The sequence below is a fragment of the Lampetra fluviatilis genome, chromosome 2, assembly GCF_964198595.1.
Source record: "Lampetra fluviatilis chromosome 2, kcLamFluv1.1, whole genome shotgun sequence".
NCBI lineage: Eukaryota > Metazoa > Chordata > Hyperoartia > Petromyzontiformes > Petromyzontidae > Lampetra > Lampetra fluviatilis.
The window spans coordinates 27,462,291-27,480,241 of record NC_136276.1 but is presented as its reverse complement, the minus strand read 5'-3'; the positions used below and the strand labels follow the sequence as shown (position 1 = coordinate 27,480,241).

Below are 17,951 nucleotides of genomic sequence, written 5' to 3'. Positions count from 1 at the left end.
CCATCGCTCTTGGAGACCAGAATTCTCTTTCAAAATATAAATATGGCAACAACATCACGCAAATTCCAACATGTAAACGGAACTGTGCAGAAAACGTGACGCATGAGTTACCGTCCCCAAAATTAGATTTTCTAAATTCGATTTCCAAAACAATTCTGTCTCATTTGTATTGTTCCTGCCACATATATGGAGATAACCTTTATCATCTTTTTTCAGCGCTTAAACTCAAATCGCATCTGAGTCGGTCTCTTTGCTTCCATTAGACAATCGGCGCTTGAGAATATATGTTGAACATATGCAAAGTCGACTAAGGTATCATCTCGACAGCAGTTTGAACTGCATACTTAAAATCTTGGTATTGTGTATAAGTAAATTTCGACCTAATTGTTAAACCAAAGAGTTTGGGTAATCTTCAATAACGTGGAGCAGAAGAGTTCGAAACGATCGCAGCTGAGATGTCGGCGAGCACTCGGGACTCCGAATTTGGCCTAGTGTAGCCAGCACCACGGCGGACACGTACACGTGTGTGTGCGCGTGCGTCTGTGTGCGTGCGTGCGTCTGTGTGTGTGTACATGTCTTTGTGTGGGGAGCATAGTGAGTAGCACGCCAAGCTCCAAACCCGGCCACCTGAGTTCGATTCCCGCTCACGGCCAACGCCAGTGACGATTGTCTGAACCGGTTCTGGGCCTCCGCTAGGTCGACTCAGCCTCAATCGAGTAGCTGGTGCGGTGCGTTGTTTCACATCGCCACCGGGGAGACAGAGGCGGTCCAGCACGGTGCTCGCCACACCACCCCAACCTGTGCCACGCTGGCTCAAATGATATGTTCCCTAACAGCACTTGCCCCAGCCGCAGCCTGCTAAAGGCTATACGGGGGGTGGGGGTGGGGGGCACGGGGGATCTTTGTCTCTGCTGCGGTCGAGATGTCTCGTTGTTGTGCGGCAGATTCCCTTTGGTGAGCGGTTCGCGTCTCGTCTCCAGGGCTTGGTTAGACAAGACGCGGTCGACGGGCCTCCCTGTGGACGCCGGAGCAGTGAGGTTGTGCGCTGCGTGCGTGCGTGCGTGCGTGCGGCAGTTGTGGCCCCTTATGAGAGTTCCCCCCTCCCCGTCGACGCGTGTTGCATGGCACGCGTGTTGCATGGCACGCGTGTTGCATGGCACGCGTGTTGCATGGCACGTGTGTTGCATGGCACGCGTGTTGCATGCCACGCGTGCGTGTGTCCGGCGACCTCGCTAACGCTCGCAGAGTGAAAAGCCTCCATTTGCAGTGAATTCCGCCGGTCGCTTTGCTCGTTTTGGCGTTGGGTACGCTTCGGAAACTTTTGCACGGAGGAAGATTTTGCGAATTCAGTTCCCAGTCGGAGGTGCATTCGGAATTCCACGGGAACGTGGAAATTTTCACCACTGCCTCGGGGGTCACCGACGCAGATGATGCCCATCGCATTGATCGTTAGAGCAGACACACTCGGTCTTCGTAAACAAGGATATTCGGAAACGTACGGCGTTCGCACACACTCGCAGTTGTGCATGTTTTCACAGATCACTTTTAATCTGCGTGTGATTTACGATTTAGTCTTTAGACATCATATACCCATCAGTAATACAGCCTCAAATGTAATAACTTCCAGTCCACGAGCGGTCATAAATTTCAAATCTAAAACATTTACGTAAAACAAAAAATCTGTTTTATATTCTCGCCGTAAATTAAGACGCATAAATTCCGTTGATGGGCACAAGGGACACGATGCACAAAAATATTAATTGCATTGGCCCACTCTTAATTTAATCACGAGAGGATGATTGGGTTCTGCAGAAAAATGTCGTTTTCTTTTACAATTACTCAGAGCGGAAAGAATGGAGCGTTCCACTCGGTCGAAACACTGCAACAGGTTAACGGAACATTCTCGTCTGCCCCTAGGGGCGATCTGGGCGAGGGCCCCGTGGCTGATTGCCGCGTGGTGGGGAATCTGGGCCGTGACCTGCGTGGGCTCGCGTGTTGTTTTCAGTCGCTCGCCATCTGCGAGTCCGAGACCCACGCTTGCCTGCATCAGGGAGTGGCTGTCCGCATCGTCGCCACACCGTGAGACTTATGTGTCCATGATACAGGTTTTTTGGGTTAGGTCGCGTAAATATATGTGTCGTTAAACCCGCCACCACCCGACACAGACAATTAGTAAGGTTTGTCGTGTAAACAGAACGTGCCAATTCGTTACTAGTACAGCACACCGGTGTGTTGGAGAGCAAAGCCACAACATTTACAATCTGAAAACGAAGTTTTGCCAGTAAATTCAACTAGCTTCATCAGGCGACAGCCAGATTTGGCTGTCATAAATATTAAATTGGCATGTTCTGTTTCCGTGACAAACCTTACTAATTGGCCGTGTCGGGTGGTGGCAGGTTTAGCGACACATTTATATGTCGCGATCTAACACAAAAAACCTTATAATGGATGATATTGGTCACGACAGCCTACTACGTGTTAAACAGACGTATGTATGTACGTCGGAACTTCTTTTCGCGCCGTACGAGCGGAAGTTAAAGAAAGACACTTTAATTAAACCATCGGGTGTGCGTGGCTTTAAATACCATTTGTGAGCCGACTTGGCCTATTCTTCCTAGGTCGCTCGTTGGTGGAAGTCAAAGAGTAGAGTGGTCCATAGTAAAGAAACGTGGAATTTCCACCACTGGCTAAGAACTTCCAATTGAGGCGAGTGCTACCCCCCCCCCCGCATCGCTCGCTAGAGCAAAGAGACGCCGACGTTTTGTGAAGTTTGCACTCACGCCGTCGGGACGCAGTGTGAAGGACTGGCCTCAACCCAGCAGAGCCACAAGTCGCCCGCGCGCACGGCTTGGAGTTGTTAACACTCGGTGTTGCCGGACATCCCGTGAAGGGCCCTTGTTCACGCAGTGTCCAGACTGCTCGCTATAGCTGCGCAGATGAGCAAGTGATTCACTGTGCGTGTCCTGCCTGCCAAATCGGCTCTCGTGAGCGGGGGGAAACGTCCGATTACTGTAGAAGCGAAAGAAAATTGGATTGTTTTTTTGCAGCCGTTGGTAACCGGGCTTCAATTCGCTGGACTTGAGAAACCTTTTCAATTGCGGTGGCTGAATCACGGACTCCCTCGCCTTGTATACAGGAGACTTGGGTTCGATTCCGACGCTGACGCCTGCTGTATATTTGGAGTATGCGTGCTCTCCCCGTGGTCGCGTGGATCTTTCTCTGTGTCCTCAAGTTTTTCCCTAAACGTGCGTTTAGAGTATTTCGCTGCTATATATTTCCACATGATGATAAGCCACTTAGTTGAGATATCGTTTATTGCCAGTTCGTTTCTGAAAACATATCTTTATAGCTCAGTGGTCTTACCTGGTAAAATAAAAATAGTTTAGTTTTGGTTGAAACCCTCGGTGTTGCCGGACATCCCGTGAAGGGCCCTTGTTCACGCAGTGTCCAGACTGCTCGCTATAGCTGCGCAGATGAGCAAGTGATTCACTGTGCGTGTCCTGCCTGCCAAATCGGCTCTCGTGAGCGGGGGGAAACGTCCGATTACTGTAGAAGCGAAAGAAAATTGGATTGTTTTTTTGCAGCCGTTGGTAACCGGGCTTCAATTCGCTGGACTTGAGAAACCTTTTCAATTGCGGTGGCTGAATCACGGACTCCCTCGCCTTGTATACAGGAGACTTGGGTTCGATTCCGACGCTGACGCCTGCTGTATATTTGGAGTATGCGTGCTCTCCCCGTGGTCGCGTGGATCTTTCTCTGTGTCCTCAAGTTTTTCCCTAAACGTGCGTTTAGAGTATTTCGCTGCTATATATTTCCACATGATGATAAGCCACTTAGTTGAGATATCGTTTATTGCCAGTTCGTTTCTGAAAACATATCTTTATAGCTCAGTGGTCTTACCTGGTAAAATAAAAATAGTTTAGTTTTGGTTGAAACCCATGTCGCCGCCTCTCAAAGAAATGCCTGTTCGAATCTTTTTCAGATCTGGCACGCCAAACCCACGAATGTGAATGTTAAACGAGTAGGCAAGTGTGCACATGTACTCACGTCAAACCGCCGTATTCAGGTGTCAAGCGAGCAAAGGAGTGGTGCTCATCGCCATTCGCGGTCCTGAGCCAGTGGTGGAAAGTCCACTTTCCCATGGCAGGGACCAGCCTCAGGGTAACTACCGTTGACTTCCCACAAAGTAATGCTCATTGTCCCAGGAGAGACGGTGGCCTGTTCGATTGTAGATCAGCAGTTCCCAGGCCGTGGTACGGGTACCCGTGGGGGGGGGGGGGGGGGTACGCGTGACATCTCGGGGTGTACACGAGACAAATCACATTATTATAACGGTGATGGTCACGTGGGTCGTGGCGAGATGGGCGCCACAGTGGCGAGACGTTACCTACCTCGCCTGCTTAAAGCCCACTGAGCTTTAGAGATATTTCTCAGAAGCGACCTGGCCACAAATGAAAGCTCATTGAAGTGGCTTATCGCGTGGAAATTTACGGCAGCCAAATAACTCTAAACGCGGGTTTCTAGATGTGGAGGGAAAAACTGGAGGAACTGGAGGAAAGTCCACCTGAGCACGGGGAGAGAGACGTGCAAACTCCAAATATACAGGCATCGCCAGGGTCTGGGTTGTGACCCCACGACCTCCTGCATACCAGGCGAGGTCGTTAACATCTCGCCACCATGGCACCCCCTCTCGCCGCCACGGCCAGCAGACAGCAGGGAAACCACCGCATGAGATTGGGTGCCCCACGGCCGCTGTGTCAGCGAGTGTGCGGTACGGCAGCACGGCGCGCTCCAACCCCTGCGAGCGCCGCCGTTCACACAAGCGCCGCCGCATTCAGCCGTCCGCGAGCAGAAGAAGAAGGCTCATTATGCCACCGTCACGCAGCCCGAGCCAAGGTCAGCAGCCAACGGGCTTGAGGTCACGCTGCCTTCCCCCGCGCAGACAAAGAAACCTCGCGGCTGCCTCGTCTCGCCTCCCTCCGCCTCGCATTCCCTGCGTCAAGGTCGCAACGCGCTTAGCATTGCCAAGGCATTGTCACATCGCAAGCATGAAAGGGCCCTTGCCGCCTCGTTACGGTCGCTTGTCCTGTGCTGTCCGCAGCGATGGGGGATCCGTGTCGCAGTTGGTACGGTCTGGGGTTGGTTTCTTTTCTGCGGCGCCCTCCGTTCTCCTTTGGCGTGCCGTGTGAACGTTCGCTTTTGACGCTGCCGAGAAATCCGAAATATTCCCTCTGAATGGAACGCCGTCCGGTGTTGCATTCACGCGTCGTCCATTCAACTGCCCGCACCGTTGCAAGTTTTTCCACGTTTCTTTTTCTTCCCGGAAGTCATCGCTTCGTTGTCCTTTGTAGATGACGTGGCCCCGCATCATAGGAATGTGGAATTATCTATCGCTGGCTCATGGCCACCCCGGTGGAAAAGCGCAGCGCCGCGCTAGTCTTGCTCGAGCAAAGAGAAACTTTGCCCGGTGCATCGGTAGAGACGCACGCTCACAAGGTAGTTGCAACAACTCGTGCGCAAAAGAGCTCCCATGCAATCGAATTCTCCACAACGGCGATTATAGTTGGCGCCGTTAATCAATAGCGGCTGTCCAAATAGATAGACTGACTCCCACCGTAGAAATGTGGAACTTCCACGAATGACTGAAGGCCACCAACAGAGATTGTGGGTGTGTGTGGGGGGCGGGGGGGGGGACACTGACTCTTGTGTAAACTCAACGTTCGTGACGCCGGTGGTGTTGCTTTGCATTTTGTTTGCGGCTGCCAGACGTGTTGCTTCCAATGATGCAGTTGGGAGAACATGGTGTGCTCGTCTCGCTGCAGGCTTTGCGAGCTGTACATTTCAAGAGAGTGCACGTTGCATGCTTGGATTAAGAGAGAAAAGCCTGCTGCTCGTCAATGATCTGCGTGGTTGTGACGATTCGGCCAACATCAGTCGGGGATGAGTGCCAAAGGCTATAATCGCCTGCTCAATGCATCGCGTGGAACGTAAAACTTTCAAATTAAAAATGGGTGCATAATTACGTCCGTTGCATGTGTGCGTGGGGCGAGCGCTCACGGCCAGCATCGGTGACGAATATCTGAAACCGGTCCTGGACCTCCCCTAGGTTGACTCAGCTTCAAATGAGTTCCTTGTGCTCTGTGTAAAGGCGGGCTGGGCATGGTGCTGGCCACCCAGCCCCAAGTGTGCCGTGCCGGCCTTCACAGCACTTGCCCCAACAGCACTTGTCCCCAAAGTCTGTTCAAGAGATCTTTTTTTTTTTTGCCTCCGAGGTGAAATATTCCAAATGAAGTGACGAGACAAATTGTATGGCTGTGGAAGAGTCACATGAACCCATGACCTTTCCCATATACGCATGCAGGCACGGTTTCACGTGCGATATAGTGAGGCTAGCCGTCGATAACCAATGCGTAGTTACGTTCCCAGCATTTAACAAGCATCGGGCACGTTCAGCATGCCACCGTTTGTGTTTGTAAATGCACGGAGAAGGTTGGCGGGCGTGGAACGGGAGGCTCCGCGATGGGTGGCGGGGTTTTCGGTTCGCCGAACCCCCGGCGTTGCTTATCGCAGTTACGAGTGCCGCTGTTGTGGACAGAGCGGGAATAACGGTGGGTTTCTGCACCGCGCTGTGATTTATCGTCCCCTGTGTGCACCGACTCTGTATTTTTCCGATGATCGTCTGGCTCTATCGTAATGTTTTCTCCTTCCTTCCTTCCCTCCCCCCGTCTTTTTGTCCTCTTCAAACTCTTCTCTGTTTTGCAGCGCAAATTACGGAAGCAGAAAAGAATATCGGCTGTAGGTGTGCCATTGTGGGTTTGGCTCGCAATCCTTAACTCCTAACCACTCTCGTTTTGTGCACAACGCAGCCAGTGGAATAACTTTCCGTACTAAAATACGCACGGCATGTGTGCACAAACTCAAAATGTACGTGCTGTCTTTGAAATGTTAACTTCATTCGGTGGTGCTGACCGTTCCGAGCATACTAATTTTGGAGATTGTTTCGGCTAACATCGCTGTGCGTGTGCACGCCACAGCACGTGTCCCTGCTTGTGTGTTTGTGTGCATGCGCGTGCGATTGAATTTGCGGAGCTCTTGTCGGTGGCCAATGCAGTTTGCCCTGAGTTCTCACGTGACCAGGTTTGATTCCTGGTCATGCACGGCCTCAGTGGCGGTTGGTTTCCAAAGTGAACCTGGGCCTCTTTCCCTTTCGTTGGCTCGGCCTGAACGTGAAAACTTTTGAGTGACATTTTTTTGCGCTGAGCATGCAATCTGCTCCTCTGCTGTGCCAGCCTTTTTTTGTTAAATACTTGCGAACAACAGCACTTTCGTGCCAGCAGTGTATTCAGCTTATTGGGAAGATCATTGACTTTAGCCAGGCATTGGTGGTGCACGCCTGCAATGCAGCACTTTAGAAGCAAGCATTGGTGGACCTTGTAGGTTCCAAACGCTCACCAAGCTCACTGGAGCTGCCTGGTAGCCAATGAGCAGGCAGTACAGCAAGCAGGGTGTTGTTCAAGTGTCTGGAGCTTTTTTTTTATTTCCAAATTCTCGGGGAGGGTCAACGTAGGTTATCACCCCTCCAGGGTTCATAAATTGAGTACCAGTTTATGGTAGATCAACTTGGGTTATCCCAGAGGCTGGCTCCTGCCATGATAAGTTGGACTTATGTATGCTTATGGAGACACTTGATATTTTGCCATTTGTTGTAACTTTACTTGACTGAGCTCTCATTCTATTAATAATTTTGCTTAAAAAAAGCACACACACGTGGGAATGTGTTTATTTATCCGTGGTATTTTTTTTTCATCTTCTGTTGCTATTCTCCAAAGCTCCTCCAACACTACTCACCGCTTACCAAAACGCAGCCCAGCCCATTCACGCGGCTGACTCAACGCGTTATTTAACATCGCATTTGTTCAATATTTAGAGCTTTACTTGGTCCGAGGCCGCACCAAAAATCGAGATCCACACGTGCCGGGAAGGGTCTGTGTGCACCCCATAACAAACCCGGTGTTGATTGCTGCTCGTGAGATGGAATGGTTGCGGGGAGGAATGATGCCGCTTGTGTTGCGAATGGAGATGCGCGTCGGAGCGTGACATGACTTGTTCGCTATTTCGATTGCGCGCGAATCCCACCGCCGCCCGACAAATAATGCGTTGTGCGCAGGAATTTCTTTGCAAACCTCAATGAATTCGCACCGGCCGGTGCCCCCTGACTCCGCTGCTCGTGTCGGCACGCAAACACGTGCGGGGGGGGGGGGGCAAAAAACGCGAAGCATGCTGCACGCTGCAGAATTGCACGTCCCGTACAGAGAGAGGGAGGAGCAACGATTAGCGCCCTCTACTTTGAGTGACCTGGGTTCAATTCCCGGCTGTGCAATACGAGCCTGTCGTGAGACCGCTCCTAGGTCAGCTCGGCCTTAATTTGAGTAGCTCGTGCGATGCATATCAGCAATGGTGAAACAAAGGTGGTGCTTCGGTGTAGTCTTGGCCAAAGCATCCCTGTCCTGTGCCAACCCTAATGGATGCTTGCCAATATCAATCATCCCTGGGGTTCGCAATATTAAATGGGGAATATGTATTCTCAAATGTACAAACGTATTGGAGACTGGTATTAATTTACATGGATTGGCCGTTTCAACAGATAAAAATTTCAGGTGGAATTTCTTAACAGGGAAATTAATACAATTGCTCAAAAAGCCACAAGAACAAATGCGTTTCCTTCTGCTTGGGAATGTGTACGTGTGCGTATGAAAGTGTTCCAGTGTGCGTATGTTTGCGCGGGAGCCAAAGTGCACAGGGGTTAGTGCGCTGCGTACGAACCCGGCGACCCGATTTCGATTCCCGCTCACGGCCAACTCCAGTGATGGGTTATATGAACTGGTCCTGGGCCTCCTCTAGGTCGATTCAGCCTCAAGTTAGTACCTGGTACATTGAGAAAACATCCCACTTGGGAGACAAAGGCGGCTGGGCATGATGCTGTCCACCCACCTCCTCGTGTGCCGTGCCGGCCTTCATAGGTGCTCGCTAACAGCACTTGCCCCAAAGTCTGTTAAGGCTATAAGGGGGGTCTTTGTCTTTCTCATGCTTGCGGATATGTTAGAATCTTAATATCAGATAAAAACAAAATCTCCAAATTACATTCATATTGTTCCATCAGCTTCATTATAAACCCAATGCATTGTCATTTGCAAGTGTTGGCCAATGAGTATTCCATCAGCCTGTGTCAGAGAATGGCTTTGGAAGATGATGTCATGGAACTACTTCTGAAGTCACTTCAGTAGACGGCCCTCTTTTTCATAATAATGCGTGGCACAGACAAAGTTTTGAACTCGGGCCTCTGCATGTCCCAGCTCATTGCTCAGACACGGTATCGGTTCACGAAGGAGCTACCCAGCCCCACTCGTTACCCGACCGCAATTAACACTGATGTGGTTTGCAAAGATTCCCCGTTAAAATGTTGACCTCTGTGGTCAATGATATCAACGTTTACTTGGCAAAGTACAGCAATCTGCGAAATGTTTATTCCCCTAGAAAAAAATGGCAAGACGAGAAAATATTTGGAAGTCGCGCAGTGGAATTTCCAAATATTTTCGCGACCCAAATACCACGAACAAAGGCTTATGGTAGATCACCCTTGAAGTGTTTGCATGTTTCTTCATTAATCCAATAACATTTGCACAAATTAGTTCACATACTCACGGAGGGCTTTGAAGGCTTCGGGTTTTTGTCCGAGTTTGGGCTGGAAATAGCCTTCCTGGCGCAAGTGGCAGAGGGCACATCAAAGAGGCATCTTGGGACCGAGATGACCTTAAACAAAGCTATGCCACTTGGGCCTGTGTCAGCATCGGTGTTGTTAACACAATCTGAGGTCGCGCCACGTGTATTATGCCTCTGGCATCACAATGGCTTGGCGATACCGAACAAGTCAGCAATGTTTGTGTCACATGGTGGAGTTCATGTACACATTGGATTGCACCGATTGCTTAATATCCACACTAATAAAAAAAAAAATCACATTTTGCTGTGTGCCACGCGTGTGTCATGCTCTGCGTGTTGTGTCTTACCCGTGTGTCATGCTGTACGTGCCGTGTGCCAACCCCGTGTGTCCGTGCAGTCATCGGCGGCCCTGCTGGGCGATGCGACCTCGCCCACGCTGAGCTCGCTCCCCGTGGCGGACGTGTGTGAACGCCTCGCCACCCTCGAGGGCATTGACCACGGCCTCCTGGACAAGTACCAGGACACGATCCGCAAGGTGCGTGCTAGCGCGGCACACGCCCTTGCTGGCGAGGCGGACTTGGATGACGGGTGTCGAGGTACAACCTCTGCAGGGACCTGTCGCTCAAGCGGGGAGTCTGGATCGTTGCCGGCAAACTCTTGCGATAAAGCACGAATTAAAAAAAAGTCACCTTTCCGAAGTGGCTACTGAATGCTGTACCTCCGATTAGCGCGATTGGATACGTACGGTGCGAAAGAAGTTCAACATACATACATGGCAGTCCTGAGCCAGTTGCGCCCATTGAACTTTGCGATGCTGGAGGCTCTAATACCTTTTTGTCCGTACAACAACGATCATTGTTGACTTCCCACCCAGCCAAGATTATTTGCTATAAAAACAGAGCATGCTCGTGTCGGATCCTGCCGTTGGGCGTGGTCCCGAAACATTGCCAGTGACATGACGGCAGACCGACTTGAAACCCAGTTCACTGTATCGCAGAGCCAATTCACCTTTGTGGAGACTGAACCCTCTTCGTCAAATCAGTTCGGTTAATAATCAGCCAAGCTTTAATTAAGAAAACTATTTCAAAACGTACGAGAATTCTCCAGACTCTGCGATGCAGTGAAGTGGTTATCCTCGGGCGACTGTGATCACGTGACTCGCAGCTGTCGCGCTCCTTTTTTTTTGCTCAACCGTAAGGAAGGCCGTGGTGGCCAAAGACGCGTGACCTCGTCCAGCCAATTTGCAGCCATGCTGTGAATGTGCAAACGTGAAAAAACAAAAAAAAAACACTCCCAGTTTGCTGTGAGTCGCACAGCCGAAATCACCTCAGTATCCCCGGCGTTACAGCCCGTGTTGAACACAGCAGCACGGATGCAAGCGTTGCTGTAAGAGTTCACGTTCTTGCATCGAAACCTGTGCCGGTTCACTAAGTTCCGCCTAAAGAGTCCTGCTGACACAATGGATGACTACATCGATTACATTTTAAAAGTCGAAATGGGTTTAAAAAAAAAATAAAACAATCTAGACATTTGCAGCCATTTTGGAAAGGTTGGCGCCTAGGCTTGTGGCTTCCAAAAAACGCCGAAAACTCACCGCGGTCCACGCCCAGCCGACGCGCCTCCACTTCGGTCGCCCTGTGGAAGCTTTCCGCGTTTCCCTCGCTCTAAGCGGGTTCGGTTTGTGCAATTTCGTGGAAATGCGGCTGACCTATATCTACCCAAACTTCGGTATACGTGGTTTTAATTATGCAGCTATGCGGTTTACTGGACATCTGTGGAAGAGAGCTTCAGGGCTCATCGGATTCCTCCTCCAGTTTGAATAAAAATTATGATTCGGATTCGGGTCGGACGTGTGGCACACACTGTGTGCACTGTGCGAGTGGCGGTGCAGCGCTACACTGCGCTACGAACCCGGCGACCCTTGTTCGATTCCCGCTCAAGGCCAACACCACTGATGAATATCTGAACCGGTCCTAGGCCTCCCCTAGGTTGACTCGGCCACAAATGAGTACGTGGTGTGGTTTGTAAAAATCACCACTAGAGAGACAAAGGCGGCCGGGTGTGCTTCTGGCCACCCACCCCCTCATAGGTGCTCACTAACAGAACTTGTCCCAACAGTCTCTTGAGCCTATACAGGGGATCTTTGTCAGTATGCGCTACCTGGCAGGCAGCTGTCACCTCCTGCGGTTTCGCTTTGTGCCCTTTTTTCTTTGGAACGAGTCTGTTACTGCCGCACGAAGTGAGTTTTTAGCGCCCTGCAGATGAATTGATGAATCCAGGAGCCCGGCAGTTGCTGCGATATTGTGTTGATCCGGTGGCACCAACTTATAGGGCCATAAGTTGGTGCCACCGGTTCAACACTTTTCCCCGTGGCGCTGTGTGTCGTCATGGTCACTGCATCGCACCTCCGATTAGCACGGTTGGCTACGTACGGTGCGAAAGAAGTTCAACACACGCATACACATCGCGTGCTTTCCGATGCGCTTCAGCGGCTGTCTGGAACGCTCTTCCTTCCGATGTTAGGAAGCCACGGGTGCTTCGCGCTTTTAAATCATCATCTAGATTAACTGCTTTTAGCATTTAGTTTGTTGTCCTTCCCTCCGCACCTCCGATGAGCACGGTTGGCTTCGTACGGTGCGAAAGAAGTTCAAAACACGTGCAGACATACGTACGTCATAACAACGCGGCTGTGTCCACGCTGCTGGTGCGTTTTAACACCGCTTTGGAATCTAGAGGGATCGTACTCGCCGGAGCGTCTTTCACGCTCTCTCCGCCCTTTTATTTTAGCAGCTCATTAAATTATAAAAAAAGATTTTTAAAGTGTTTTATAATATTATTCTACGCTGGCCAACGGGTTTGATTCCATCTGTTGGCACAGAAAAGCTTGAGCAATATTTGTTAATCGACCTTGCACTTTTGTCTGCCCAGCAGGATAAATGTATTCATTTACACTGATGGGTACATCCACCTCTTTCATCACGACTGGCCATCGTGGGAGAGTAGGCCAAAGAGCCTACGGTGGAGGCCCTTCTGCCGGCAGTGGCGTGAGCAAGAAATTGCAGGGCTGTGCCTTTGCCTTCACCCATTTTACCGCGAATTTCAAATCCTGGCTCCAGGTCAAATCGGCCAGCCCGTTCCTCCACGGACAATAAACGTTTAGGGTTGTTGTCGTGTTGACAGACTGGCCCCCACCATGGTAATGTGGAATGTCCTGTAAGTTGCTGTGGGCCGCCAATGTGCAATGAGCGCCACCCCATTCATGGAGGATGACATTTTTACTGCGCTCTGGACTCGCCCCGGTCGCGTGCAACTCGAACACAGGAGATCTTTGTCCTCGTGTGTGTGTGTGTGTGTTTTATGTGGTGAGCGGAGGCGCAGTGGTGTGCGCACAGCGCTACGAACCCGGTGACCCCGAGTTCGATTCCTGCTCACGGCTAACACCGGTGGTGATTATCTGAACCGGCCGTGGGCCTCCCCTAGGTCGACTCGTCCTCAAATATGTAGCGGGTGCGATGTGTAAACATCGCCACTCACGAGACAACGGCGGTCGGGTGTGGTGCTGGCCACCTTGCCCCCGTCGTGTGTTGTGCCAGCCTTCAAAGGTGATGCTCGCTAACAGCACTTGTCCCAAAAAGTCTGTTGAGGCTATACAGGGGGATCTTTGTCTTTGTGTATTTTATGCGACATTCCAAACAGGCAAACATCAATGGAAGAGTGCTGGCACAGTGCAACATGGATGAACTCAAGGACGAAATGAGCATGAACTTTGGAGACTGGCAGCTCTTCAGAAGCATGGTGAGGCTGCAGCTTGAGCTGCCACACACAGCCGTGCTTCATAAACCAACGCCACAACACGGTGGTGTGTGCTCGCTCCTGCACCGCGATGGAACGTGAGCCACCGATCCCAAACAACAACAACAACAACGTCAACAACGTGTTGCAACAACAACATGGCTCCCTGTACCAATCGGCGTTCACAGCACAATGTTTAAAGTGTATCAGCATGGTGAAATTATCTGCCCTTTGGCAGCCAGCATGTGCAGCTCAGTCGTTTATGTAAATGTAAATTGTACTGTACCTTATGTTCATGTGCATTGCATTCTTGCGGTTAAGACTGGTGTGTGCTTATCTGTGGCATTGTCATGGAGCTGGAATGTCACGGCTGCTTGGCAGTCATTGGCGCCCAGATTAAAACTTGAGAACCCGGTTTAAAATCACAGATGGCTGAGCCAACCGGTCACTGCTTGACCACTTGATGTTCATCGCTGCAAGGAAGCGGGTTTTGTTAGTTAACATCTCGCCACCGTGGAGAGATGTTGACTTGCAGCGCCAGGTGTACAGGAGTCGTGGGTTCGATCCCGACCCTATTTGCAGTTTGCATGTTCTTCTCCGTGGTCGCGTGGATTTTTCTCCAGGTCCTCTGGTTTTTTCCTCCACATTTAGAAACATTTCGATTTCAAGCTTTCGTGACTGCAGGGATTCATATTCTTGGTTCTTTCGGGAAAGTCACGTGACTTTACCGAAAGAACCAAGAATATTTAGAAACATGATAAGCCACTTGGTTCAGCAGCAATCATTTGTGGCCAGGTCGCTTCTGAAAAAGAGCAATATAGCTGCCTGGTAAAATAAAAATGGTTTAGTTTTGTTGCTTTACGAGCGATGCTACCTGGCTCCTAGTTTGCTTACATGTGGCCCAAATCCCAATTCCATCTCAGGTTGTCAGCGGTGCCGACTGCACACCGTGCCATGGTATTCCCACCCCCCCCCATGCCACCCGGCGACCTTTAATATCGTCCTCATCCGCCGTCCGTCCACCCGTCTGCCCGTCCGTCCTCCCCCCTCTCTCCGTCCCGCCCCAACGCCCGCAGGTGCTGGAGATGCGCGAGCTGGAGAAGCAGCCGTCGCACGACCTGCGCTCGGCCGGCGAGTCCGGCGGCGGCGTCGGCGGCGTCGGCGCCCTGGACGGGGGGCCGCCCCCTCACCGCGAACGTGCCACCGTCACCGCCTCCGCCTCCGTGGGGGCGGCCGCCAAGCCGGACGCGGCGCTGCCCAACGACAAGTACAGCCTCAACTTCAGCTTCGAGGAGCTGTGCACCGTGGGCCTGGACGAGCCGGCGCTGGGCGGACAGACCTCGCTGTGGCAGGTGGGCCGCAACAGCAGCAGCCGCAACAGCAGCAGCCGCAGCAGCAGCCACAGCCCCCCGCCCGTTTGTCAATCTGCTGCTGGATGAGAACCGCCCCTCCTCCCGCTCACCCCCCCTCCGCGCGCCATGCGAGAGGGCGTGAGGGGCGTTTGACCGGTGGTCGGTGCGGGATTGGTGAAGGCGTGGGAGGCAGGGCAGAACGACAATGGGCTCGGGGCGCACTGCCCTCCGCCGCTGCCTCCCACGACGCCGACTGCACTAAACCACCACCCGTCCACCGTCTCTTGACGCACGACGTGGTCACCCACACAAGCGCTATACAGGGCTCGGGAGGGTACTGAGAGGGGTGATGTGGTCCTGGCGGTCGAGTTGCTGTTCCCTCCCATTTGGCAAATTCGGCAAACAATAAAATCGCACCTTAATCGCTTCACTGGAAAGCTCCACTTTGGACAGCGAGTTGCACGCTGGCCGACCTAATTTTACATCGAGAATTGTGTTTTGACAACATCGTTCCGCTGTGTCACGTCGCACGTCGTGCCGAACAGCACGCGACGCGCAACCCGAAAACAGGTCGCAGAGCTCCGCAGGAACTCCCCCGCCTTGCTCGTTAATGTCACCGTCTCCGATTAGCACGCTTGGCTACATGTGGTGCGAAGGAAGTTCAACATACATACTTGGCCCCTGCGGCATCACTCACAGGCACTTATTTGTTCCTCCTCACATGCCGGTGAAATGTTGACGCTTTGACGGTTATCTCCTCGTTTCCCGGGAGGCTTTGCAGGCTGCAATCGAGTCCCTTGACCTCGTCCTCTAGGCCGTCACTGCTAACGAACGTCGCCATGCGTAGGAACGCACCGTCCAATCCGCCCTTGGCTGCAGCAGCCAGCCTTCCCCTCCCGTGCTGTGACCCCTTCGTATCTTCACTCGCGACGATAGCGTCGTCCCGTGGCGGCTGACCTTGTAACCGCCGATCCGATTGAATTTCCGCCGCGCTTCCCCTCCATCTCGCTTGTTGGATGCACGCCACCTGCACTTGAAGAAAAAAACTAAAATGTATTGACACTTAGGCCACAACCGTACCTCCTCTTGTCAGTGTTCCAGCTTGCCAGCGTGCTAGTCTGATCCGCTCCTTAGCCCACCCCCACCCCCACCCCACCGCGTTTGATGCGTTCACCCCTTGCCAATCCGTCACGGAACTCGGCCGGAGGGGCCTACGCCGTTGCCCGAGGGGGGTGGCCCGGCCCTCTCCCACGTGTCTACGTTCGCATATTTCTTTGGACCTTCTTTCATGTTGTTGGCAACGTTGCTTCTATAACAGGGCCGCCAGCCTTAATGGCAAACTCCCCCCCCCACCGCCCATCACATTGCGGCTGGGCTCCGAGCCAGCGTTCGCATGTAACGCGCGTACGTACGTACGTGTACTCTAAGAACGTGCGTGCTTTGTGTCGTGTGTATGCTGCTGCTGCTGCCGCACGTACTTCTGCACCTAATAGCGGGAGTCCTCGAAATGCCCGCCCTGGTTAATATTTGCGTGGGTGTGTTGACTATAAACACCATGCGCCCGTTCGCTTCCCGCGGGACGATGAAGGTCCCGTGATATCGTCCCAAAAAGACAGACCTGGTCTTCACCTGAGGACGGCTGCTTGCGTTGTGGCCGAAACGTCCTGAGAATTATTTTATTATGTTTTATTTTTATTATTTTATTATTTCCCTTCTACGTGACTTTACCGAAAGTACGGTAAAACCTTGGATTGCGAGCATAATTCGTTCCGGAAACGTGTTTGTAATCCAAAGCACTCGTATATCAAAGCACTCGTTTATCAGTTGTGATCACGTGACGCTCGGCAGACGAAGCGTATACACGTACTACTCGTATTGCAAGACCTCGCTCGTTTATGAAATTAATATTTATTTTTAAAAAAATTCGTCTTGCAAAAAACTCGCAGACCAAGTTACTCGCAATCCAAGGTTTTACTGTAAGAGCATTCCAGATTGCGGCAGGAGCACATCTGAAAGCGCACGATGCGGTGAGCGTCTTTCTTCGAAGGCTAGACGAAAGCCGCCGCTGCGAGACGACCAGTGTCCGCGTGATGGTTTCTGCTCCTTGACGAGATCGGCAAGGTATTGCGGTTCATCTGTGGCAGGCACTTTGTGTGTAATGAGCGTGACCTTAGATGACGGTTGTGGGGGTACGAGAATGGTAGCGAATATTTTGGTACTGGCAAAGGAGGTCCCTCCCATGATGTAGAGGCTCACCCCGAGCTCTCATTACTCTGATAGTGCGTTGTCTTTGAACTGTGCGACTTTAGGCGTCATCAGGTCGAACACCATATGAGACTAGGCTCTAAAGAAAGCTGTTCCTGGTGTGGACCAATCAGTTTCAAGGACAATGCATATATCATCAGTGTGTTTTTTGTTTGTATTTTGACCACAAGCATTGTGGTGAATGCAGACGGGATTCCTTGTAAAAGGTTTCAGTTTGGTGTTTCAACAACTTAACACACCTGTTTTGTTGCCAGATAAAAGGGGAAAAACCTATTCTCAACGGTATCGAATACCAAACGTACGAAATAGTAAAAATAACAATGATTATTATTATTGCGATTCCTCGTTCGTCACCGACGCAAAGCTCTCGGCTGCTTTCCCGCCCGCAATGTGCCTGCCGTGCGCGCTGTCGCCGCAGGGCGCGGGCCGTCTGGCGGACGGACTGTCGCACCGAACGCACAGCATGTCCAGCCTCAACTCGGAGGCCTCCGTGGCGGAGCTGTCGCGCCTGGCCGAGCGGCAGCAGGCAGAGTACCGCGACGCGTACGGCGCATACATCAGCCAGATGGCGCAGGTGGACTGCCCCACCAGCGGCGCCAGCTCCATCAAGAGCTCGCAGGTCGGTCGCGCGCTGGCGCACTTGCAGTCCGGCACTCGCCACCAGTCTTGAACTCGCCGACTACTACTACCGCTCCTACCCGGCCGTACCACTCCTACCACTCCTACCACTCATACCAACCCTACCACTCCTACCACCCCTACCACCCCTACCGCCCCTACCACTCCTACCGCTCATACCACTCATACCACCCCTACCACCCC

At 51.9% G+C, this 17,951-nt stretch overlaps 1 protein-coding gene across 5 annotated transcripts in view; it reads left to right on the top strand.

The window, feature by feature from the left end:
* The window catches only part of KIDINS220 (kinase D interacting substrate 220), a 124,304-nt gene that overhangs the window by 96,337 nt on the left and 10,016 nt on the right, over positions 1-17,951 (top strand). For 4 of the 5 annotated variants that reach the window (XM_078873080.1, XM_078873077.1, XM_078873078.1 and 1 more), the window contains 5 exons: positions 6,763-6,795; positions 10,118-10,255; positions 13,417-13,515; positions 14,589-14,864; positions 17,548-17,748. In XM_078873080.1, coding sequence (XP_078729206.1) covers positions 6,763-6,795; positions 10,118-10,255; positions 13,417-13,515; positions 14,589-14,864; positions 17,548-17,748 — 747 coding nt within the window. The remainder of the gene's footprint in view (positions 1-6,762; positions 6,796-10,117; positions 10,256-13,416; positions 13,516-14,588; positions 14,865-17,547; positions 17,749-17,951) is intronic. The other variant, XM_078873079.1, reaches the window with a different exon arrangement.